The 10,522-nt window shown below is 37.6% G+C and overlaps 1 protein-coding gene across 1 annotated transcript in view; it reads right to left on the reverse strand.

Annotated features, from left to right (window-relative positions):
• Positions 1 to 434: 434 nt before the first annotated feature.
• Positions 435 to 10,522, reverse strand: part of LOC136834401 (serine-rich adhesin for platelets-like) — a 79,830-nt gene continuing 69,742 nt past the window's right edge. The window contains 4 exon segments of the mRNA XM_067096962.1: positions 435 to 695; positions 1,871 to 1,969; positions 4,835 to 5,213; positions 5,215 to 7,351. Of these exon segments, the coding sequence (XP_066953063.1) occupies positions 504 to 695; positions 1,871 to 1,969; positions 4,835 to 5,213; positions 5,215 to 7,331 (2,787 nt within the window). The 5' untranslated portion in view covers positions 7,332 to 7,351 and the 3' untranslated portion in view covers positions 435 to 503.

Here is a 10,522-nt window from a genome sequence, read left to right on the forward strand (position 1 = left end):
TATAGGCTTTGGAAATGGAATTTAAATATATATAAAGATTGTCAATTGTTATATATATATATATATATATATATATATATATATATATATATATATATATATATATATATATATATATATATATATATATATATATATATATATATATATATATATATATATATAATCCAACTACTTAATGAAACAGACTACCAATAAGACGATTGTAGTATAATTTCCAATTATATATACATACAGTATATATATATATATATATATATATATATATATATATATATATATATATATATATATATATATATATATATATCGTCAAACTACCACTGAAATATACACATCGCATAGCGTTTTCCTTATCAAACTGATGATGGAATATAAAACACTTATATATATATATATATATATATATATATATATATATATATATATATATATATATATATATATATATATATATATATATATATATATATATATATTAAACGTTTCCAGCAGCCGAATCATCATCTGTTGACCGTCTTCTTGATCTTGTTCTGCATCTGCCTGCAACTCTGCCGGAACTCTCTCTTCCACACGGAGATGATACTCGACTTCGCCTTGCAGGCCGTTCCGTCACCCGTCTCCCCGTCTCTCCCGTTCCTCCGGCATCCATCCCGGCCCCCGTCTGCTCCCTCATCCGTGAAAAGGACGGAACACTAAGAATGGAACGAATGGAAAGAAAAGGAGAATGCGTCTAGGTTAGTCGGCGCATTAGTGCAGTTGCTGAAGTGATGGGGGAGGAGTGTGTGTGTGTGTGTGTGTGTGTGTGTGTGATATTAATCCTTCACCCGGTTAAAAGTAAGGATCATGCTTCTTATTTATTGATGCAAAAGATAAATATCAAATACTATGAACCAGTGAGACTCCTAAGGCTGTCTTAATTAAGGAGGATTATACTGTTTGTCCGTTAATTGATGCAAAATGCACGTGATAGAGTTAACACTGTGAGTCTCCTACAGTTACCAAAGTTAATAGAGATTAATTATGTTGCTTATAAAGCAACAGACACAAAAAATATCGTTGTATATTCATACTTTGTATTACTCAAGTTGACAAGGATTGAGTTTCATACTGGTCAACAAATGTAACTAATACTGAGAATATTGTGACATTGCAAGACACCTTTATTACCCGAGTTAATAAGGATTATGTAGTTTGTCTAAAAACACACACAAAATAGCCACTTGGTGTATTCCAAACCTGGAAGGCTACTGTCTTATCCAAAATAATTAGTTATGCTGCTTATTATGAATGCAGTTGACAACTGCATATTTTGAACCTGCAAAGCTAATCCCTATGTATTACCCATAAGTATTAAAGCAGGTGCATAGTATTACAGGAACTGCATGGCTGGTTTAAAAAAATGCCACAGTGGAAAAAGGAATATGCATTATATCTAGTGACAAATAAAATTAAATAAAAAAAAACATTTAAACGTTTTAAACATTTAAGTACTTAAATAAGGCATAGCAACAAAGTCTATGGGCACCAAGGACAACTTTTATCATATTTTTGTGAATCGAATGGTTTGACGAATAGAAAAAATAATATAACATAGTATACTACCGTAATTTTATTATCATCACTACACCGTTATCATTATCATGATTGTTCACAATTTGGCTTAGAAAGGTTCCAGGGAATAAAATGCCCCTGTGTTTTAACAAGACAAGGCACAGAACAAACTAACAGAGAAACAAATAAACAACAGTTGATGATAAATAAATAGGTTCCGTAAAAGAAAGTATATCTGAATGTAACAACCCCCCCACCCCGCTTCCATGCCCCCAATCTGCATGTAGCCTTGGTCACTGTCTCGAAGATAACTCACCATGTAGTGGAGTTCTCGTTGTCTGTTATGTCCACGGGTGCCCTTGCTGTTTGTGAAGATAGGCATGGCATATATAGGCTCCTCTCCGTATTTGGATCCCTGGCAAAATAGGGAGACGTTATTCATATGATAAACATGAGATTAAGTTGTGAAGGAATGTATTAAGATGTCGAGTCTATTTCTATGAGTGGTCAAAGATAGATAATAGGAAGTCTCCTAGCCTGACATGCGTTCAGATAGTGTCTGTGTTCAGACAAAGTCTATCATCCGACAGTTGGGTGGAGTTAGGGGTCTTTTAATCAGAAATGCATCCAGATATGAAGTCCATCCTCTGATATCTGGGAGAAGGTAACAGTCTTCCGACAAGAAATACATGAAGTTAGTTTGTCGTAGATAGCAAAAAGCCTTATAACTACAAGTGCATTAGGATATGAAAGCTTTCCTCCTTTACTGATCGGTAATAACTACAGTAAAATAATATGAACTAACAACTAGAACTGCATTAGTCTGTGAGCGAGATGAGAGAGCTTATAATGAGGGTGTGAAGTTTATGCTCCTCAGTGGTAACCAAAGTGGTGGTTTACCCTTGGGTCATCACTCTTTGGAGTTGATTCTAGCATTCCTCCCCTTGTAGTAGCTTACGGAACTGCTGTTCATTGTCCTAAACAGAAGACAACTTTTGGCTCAAGTCTCTGTGAGAAAATAGTGTGGTGAGTTCTTATGTTGCCCCAGCCATGCTTTCCAGAACCTAAGTTATGTTCATTGATCTTCAGATCTAGGGAAGTCAAAACTTTGCTTCTTGGGATTGACAGTTATGACAGCATAGATCTTAACAGGATCTTTTCCATTTTTCTGGCAGACTGCTCATTTCATTGCTCCTAAGATTACTGCTATTTTCAGAGAGTTAGCCGAACTTGCAACTTTTTCTTGTTTGGAGAACGGGCAACATTGCTGCATCATCAAAGGGACTAAGTCTGTCCTCATGCCCATCAGGATACAGGCCTATTTCAATTACCCCTGTTTTATCTCAAGTTTTTGAGAATCTGCTCTCTAGGAGCCTTTGTAGGTTTGTTGAAGATAATAACCTGCTAACAGCATTACAGTGGGGTTTCGCAAATGCCTTAATACTTGTTATGCGATCTTGTCAATATCTACCGTCTTGCAAAGTTTTCTTGATGAGGGAACAATGGCACACATGGCTGGCTTAAATTTTAGTGCAGCCTTTGACCGTGTGAAATACAAAGCACTTATCTACAAGCTTAGATTATTGGGAATTGGTGGATCTTTTATTAATATTCTATATGAATTTTTAATAGGCATAACTCAAAAGGTCTGGGTTGATGGCCTGTATAATAGTTTAGTAATGTCATTCAAAGTATTCCTCAAGGTAAGGCATTTCAATTATTCCTCAGGGTAGTGCTCGGGGACCTTTGCTATTTATTACCTATACTAGTGACATGTGGCAAGGTCTGGAGAATAAACTTATAGCATATGCCAAAGATGCTACCCTTCTAGCTGTTGTTTCTTCTCTGCACCTTAGGTCTATGGTTGCAGAATCCTTGAATACAGATTTGGGATGTGTTTTATGAGCGGACTAGCATAATCTTAACTCTTCTAAAAATAAAATTATGATAATCAGTCGATCTAGAAAACACTTCTGCCTTTGCATCCTGATTTACATTTAAATGGTATGGTTTTAACGTGACTCTTAAGATTTCAGGTGTAACTTTTGACAAGAAATTAACTTTTGAGAAGCATGTATGTAAAATATTACTTCCTCTGTTTCTCAAAAACCTGGTATCTCGCAGAAATGTTTTCTAATGTTTCGTGATGAAGCTATATCTAAGTGTTTCTTTTTCCTTATCTGGGGTACTGTTCTCAGTGTGGTCTTCCGGTGCTGACTCTCATCTCAAACTCTTGGACAGAGTTATGTCATCAGTCAAGTTTTTTGCTAACTCTTGGTGTTGACCTGTGGTATAGACGTAAAGTGAGTTCATTATGTTTGTTGCATAAAATGTACTACAACACAAACATCTTCTGCACTCTTCTTCACCTGACTCTGCTGTTTTTGCTCGCAATGCTAGGCTGCTTGCTGCTCCAAACACTGTCATTTTCTAGTATCAGGTTTATTACTACTCAATTTGCTGGGATTTTTAGTTTGGCTGCATCTAAAACGTAGAATAGTTTGTCCAGTGCAGCTGTGGAGTCTTCTGACCTTCAAATGTTTAAGTGAGATGCAAACTCATTCCTGCTTTTTACTGACGTCTCTGGAATTCGGTGTATTGGTCTCATCTTCTAATCCCTCATATTCATTTATCATCTTTTCCTGTAACTTGTTTCTCTCTGCAGGTTGACTTCCCCTTGGAGCTCTCTTGGGTTTATAGTCTGCTTACTCTATCCACTAGAGTTTTCAGCTGCAGATTTAAATAAAGAAAGAAATAAGGAAGACGTCTATCTTTCTTCAGAAAGTCAAAGATGATATGGTAACAGAGAGACTATTTTGTCCTATAGTCTTACAAAAAAAAATGATTAAGAAATAAAGTCTTTCCTTCCGTGATTGGTCAAAGATATATAATAACACGCCTTTTGATGAAAAAAGATATAAGATATGGAATCTCCCGTGGATAAAGGTAACTAACAGCGACAGTTTTACTGTATTAATTATGAAAGAACATTCTTATTGGAGGACACGTGGAAGAGTGACCCCAAAAACGGGAGATAGGAAAAATTTGTGTGCACAACAAAGCAAAGACAAAGTTATCTTTAGTACAGGAAAATGAAGTAGGCAGTGATGATTTCGCCGACGAAAGCATAAGAGAGAGAGAGAGAGAGAGAGAGAGAGAGAGAGAGAGAGAGAGAGAGAGAGAGAGAGAGAGAGAGAGAGAGAATGTTCCAGAGCACACTGTATTACTTCAATTAATACTAAAAAAGGAGGCACGAAGAAATACAAAATAATATTCTTACCTTATAAAGTGTTTCATCACTCATACTTCTTTTGCGGTACAGGCCTGTAAGTTCAGAAGTGTCTGTCGGGCAGTGGCCGAGTGACAATGGCTCATTACCATTAAAACCTCCAGGGACATGTAAGTTATAAGATGATCGAGAAGTTATTCGAATGGTGGGAGGATTGGCATCTCCATCGCTGTATACAGAATCTGGTGAACATCTCGAACTAGCAGTCATGTCCATGGAATTTGTTGGGCTGCTTCTGCTGTCATTAGGTAAGTGAGGACTACTGCCAGATCCGCAATCGTCGTCTGAAAAATCACAGTTATTGTTGAGTCCTGTATAACTTTTGGCCAAGCCCCTGGTGTCCCCTGAGTTACTAAGCGCATCGTTCAGACCTGCCTTCTGACTCTGAGTTTGGAGGAGGAGCTGGCGGGGGCTTTTTGGGTCTGCGCAGACTGTATCGGATATGAGCCTGACGCTGAAACTCAGATGTCATGGCTGCTTCTTCACCTTTCTCATTGCAAGAAAGAGGATCAACCACAGATGTTCGCTTGACTTTATTAAGTATATGAGGAGGCTTAGGGGCAACAGATGGCTTAATCAGATCCCTTTTTGATAAGTCACTGTTGCTTCTGACTGGAGGCTTTGGGGTCAGTTTGTTTTCTGATTTCTTCTTCTTCAGTGGCACTGCATATACTGGAACAGCTGATGGACTTGGCATTTCCAGTTTTTCATTAGAGTCCCCATTTTCACTTGGTGTTACATCTTCACTTCTGTTCTCTTTACTACTTTTATATATATCATAGGCAAAAGTTCTAGGGGGCTTTCTAGGGGGAGGCCCCATGGGCAAAGAATCGGTTTCTAGATGCTCTATATTTTCTGGCCTCTTACCACTTGGAGGTTTGGTAAAACAGCCTTTGCTGTCTAGTTCATCACAGATATTGTAGTCTTCAGAATGTAACTTATCAACAGTAATGCTAGACTTTGATTTTTGTTTCTTTAGCAACGGGGACCTTACAGAACCACTGGCTGGTGAATTTTCCAGTGAAACATCTGATGACTGAGGTGACAACAATGGATCCATGGATTTGTGTAAACCCAAAGAAATGTGACTTCTTCTTCCCTCATTATCAAAGGATGATGTTGGAGTGACCGACATATCTCGGCTGTGATCTTCTGGCGAGGTAGTGTTTTTACCTGAATCCTGCAGGACTGGAGGACCAGGCGGTGAGGGAGCAATGCCCTTTTTGTGAGATATCAAGCCTGTAGTTGCAGATCGCCGCCTTGGTGGACGAGCAGGTGGACTAGTTTCTTCAGGAGTAGGTTCCCCATTGCTTTTAGTTTCTGGTGACCTTGAAGATTCTTTTACTAAAGCAGCATTGCTGCTAGACTCTGATGACCGTGTAGAACTCTTAACTAAAGCAATGTCAGCAACAGCTTTTGCCATTGAAACGGTACCTGACCCTCCAACAGGAAAGCCTGTAACAGAGGACAGTTTCTCATTTACTGGCAATTTTGCTATAGCTTCCATCTTTGCAGTACATGGATCCACACGTGCACTCTGCTTATCTTGGTCCTTATCTGATGAGGCCTTTTCTTTCTTAGTCTTAATTTCCTTGTCATGCTTTGACGAGAAGCTGAATTTTCTGAGCACCTTGGGTTTTTCTTTATTTTTCATATTCTTAACAACATTCGCCACAATTTTTTGCTTTCCTTCAAAAGGAGATGAGCTTTTTGGGTCTCTATGACCATAAAGATTGTCACTACTTTTCTGCCGACTCATTCTATCAAAAAAATTTACCCTCCCATTTTCAGGTTTAGCAATATTTCCTGCATTATTTGATAGGCTTTCATTTCTTTCAATACTCGGATCTCTGCTGATCATAACATTCCCATGAGATCTTGAGCGGATATGGCCTAGAAATTTTTCTCTCCTGCTAGGGCTATCCACTACACTTTCTGCAGTCTCAGTTTTAATAGTCCTTTCTTCAGGACCTATTCCCCCATTGAATGACTTAAAAACTGGAATTCGCCTGACAACACTAGGCTTTGAGTCACTGGTGAAGTTATCGGAAACCTTCCTGCTTGGTGTTACTTTCAGTGAGTCTTCAGACACCTCTGATTTCTCAGAACTTATTTTCCTGCTTTTAATGTTGTCTACTGAAAGTTTTTTGGGTGACAGAGCCTTTGTGACCTTTGATCCTGATAGCATGGGAGATACAATCTCTGAGAAGATAGACTTTGTCTTTGAAACACTACCATTTGGAGAAAGTTTCCTCGCTTTGCTAAAGCATTCATTCTCTTTGTCTACAGAATTCGCTAGTCTTTCTCCTGTCACACCATTATGAAAACTCTTGTCTTTATCACTGATGATCAGAGAGGAAGCCCTTGCTCTTCCTGGGGATGTGACTGTTTTGGACCCGGGCGTGCGCGAACATAGCTTTATCGCCTCTGGCGTCTGCTCAAACTTCCCTCTCATAGCCTGGACGCTGACACGAGACTCCACCTCCATCTTGGAGAAGAATCAATGACCTGTGGACAAATGATCAAATTATAATTCTTCAATGCAAAAGAATCTGCTTGGTTATAATAAATGATATGGCATTTCGAGATTAAACATGAGTGTGGTTGACAATATCGAAATAAACATTGCTTCAAAATCAAGTACTTATTCCTATTATAACTCAGAATTAGCAAACACTTATATGAAACGAACCTAAAAGGGTATTAACCTGCAAAGAGAACTTCTACAGACTAGAATTCTCTATGTGAAAAACACAGAAATGGCAAATAAACAAAGGCAGCTTAACAGAAACGACAATAAATGTTCTGCAAACCATGGAACACACACTAATCCCTGGGGATCAAGATCTCACTGTCCCTGTGAGCTCGGGATGGGGATTTTAGGGGAGCATATAGACTTACTCACTGACTCGTCAACAGCCACTGCCTTGCTTACCCAGGCCTTACATAGGTGGGGAGATTTGGGAAGTTAGCATACATGCTCACTATCTTTAATAAACATATCTTGCAAGCACTACAGGTGCTAATGCTGAAATGCAGCATATGGAAGATGCCCAAACAGGATATCTTCTATCCATAGTATAAATCTCAATTCCCATTTTTGGAGAGTGTAAACTATTCTTTGAAAAACAATTCTAACAAAAGAAAAAACCATTCCCTACGCGGTAAAACAAAACCTCTAACTTGTGATTTTTACAGATTTCTCTGTTAAAGGCGTCGCTTGACCAAGGGTTCAATTCAGTATTGCTGGAGAGTGGCTGAATCATAAAAACTATATAATACAAAATAAAAGTATTCAATGTCAAATTAGCAGAGTAAACAAAACCAACCCGTAGTGCAATCTAAAAATTCCAGTAGTTCAGTTTGGTAGCGCCGGTGTACACCATTCAAGGTAAAACATACCTTCGAAAAATGTTGCAACTGTAGTAAGAAAATAATGACTGACTTTGCATCTGATTCACTACAGAACGCAATGTCCTAATGCTCTAACAAGCAATACTTGCTCTCAAATAAGCCCATGTGACGCTTCAAAAAACAGGAGTATGCCGGAAAAAGCAAAGCGAGCTAGAGTGTACCTTCAAAACAAGGGAACTTTTAGGTCTACCCACGACATTGGAAGTCCATAACACAACATAAGGTTTCAGAACAGGGTTTTACTGTCATCATCCAGCATAAAGCAGCTAAATTTGGCGTGTAAGATCGCTCATCTGCCACTACTAGTAGCGTAGATGGGCCATTCAATCTTGTAGAACTTACGAGGAGGGAATATTGAGAACCCTAAACAACCCCGTACATTTTCTGGTATTTTAGTGATGATATCTCTTAATATGTCTGTGGTCACAATGACTAATTAAACTTTCTATACAACCATACAATATATGTATGGAATCATGATAGGTAAATATTATTATTATTATTATTATTATTATTATTATTATTATTATTATTATTATTATTATTATTAATGGATATTACCTTGATAGGTTTTTAAAGGAATAAAATTCCCACATCTAGCAAAAATAAATAAAATTAACTGCTTCAGAATCACAACTGAGTTATTATTATTATTATTCTGAATAAACAAACACTCAAATGGAACAGGCCTAAATGGCCACTGACTTGCAAAACCAGTTTTCCTACACGGATTGCCAACAGAATACTGTTTCATTATCACTGTAATTCATTCCTGTAAATGCCTGCTACTGATATCACAATACATATGTCCTGACTACTTCATATACTTTGCTGTTAACCGGTGATACTGAGTAAAATCAACGGAATAAGTCCTGAAAGTGGTAAAAACAGTTGGTAAATGGATGATGAACATCATTTGAAATCATATAGCGATCTAGGTTAGAATAAATTAGCGTCTTCTTCTTCTTCTTCTTCTTCTTATTATTATTATTATTATTTTGAAGCCCTTGGCATCGATTGGCACTAGAGATATTGATGATGATGAATATTATTATTATTATTATTACTATTCATCCTCAGCGTCGTTCATCTACAGCCTCAGGATTAAACGGCCGAATTGTAGAAATATAGGCCAATGCAACAGAGACCCAGCCCCCAGGTTATCGTTTGCCAACACAAACATCTGTTGCGACAAAAGCCAGTGGCACTGTCCGCTATGCAGTGTTTGCTGGCTGTGTATACTCGTTGTTCTTTTACTTTGCTATCTTCTAAACAGAAAGATTACAGACGGAATCATCATGGAAGCAGTTTCGTCAACATTTCTACCTTCTATTTCCTTAATGTTATGTGCAACTGAATATAGGCTATATTTCCTTCTCATGTGCAAGTGAATATATATTTACTTCTTGTTACGTGTAATTGAATATGTATTTCCTTATTGTTATGTGCAATTGAATATATATTTCCTTCTTTTAGTATGCAATTAAATGTATATTTCATTCTTGTTATGTATATTTAAATATATGTTTCATTCTTGTTATGTGTATTTGAAATATATCTATGTTGTGTGTGGTTATCCCCTTTTCAGATTAAAGACCGTTGGAAAATTTATTAATTAATCAATTTCTACTCTGATATGGGCTCAATACGTAAATGGACTTTAATAAAAATAGTAATATAATAACAATAATAATGGGGAAATTAAAACGCGCAAATGTGTACAGGAAAATATGTTGAAGATGGGAGCTGAGCTGGGACTCAGAAACTCCCACACACGTCATTTTCAATTCAGACTGTTGTTTAAAGTTGCAAGTACTCAATGGTGGGTTGTGTTCTTGAAGCGTTTTACTACAACAACAACAGCAACAACAACAACAATTTCAATTCAGACTGTTTGTTTAAAGTTGCAAGTACTCACTGGTGGGTTGTGTTCTTGAAGCGTTTTACTACAACAACAACAGCAGCAACAACAAGAAAGTACTCATTGGAGGGTTGTATTCCTGAAGCGTTTTACAACAACAACAACAAAGTACTCATTAGCATAGAATATAGAATTTAGGCCAAAGGCCAAGCGCTGGGACCTCTGTGCTCATTCAGCGCTGAAAGGGAAAAGTTGACAGTGAAAAGGTTTGAAAGGTGTGACAGGAGGAAAACCTCGCAGTTGCACTATGAAACAGTTGTTAGAGAGGGTGGAAAGTCAGACGGAAAAAAGAATATGAACGGAGGTAAGAGTAAAAGGAGTGAAAGATGCGGCAGCTAGGGGCC

This window comes from Macrobrachium rosenbergii, chromosome 53, assembly GCF_040412425.1.
Source record: "Macrobrachium rosenbergii isolate ZJJX-2024 chromosome 53, ASM4041242v1, whole genome shotgun sequence".
Lineage (NCBI taxonomy): Eukaryota > Metazoa > Arthropoda > Malacostraca > Decapoda > Palaemonidae > Macrobrachium > Macrobrachium rosenbergii.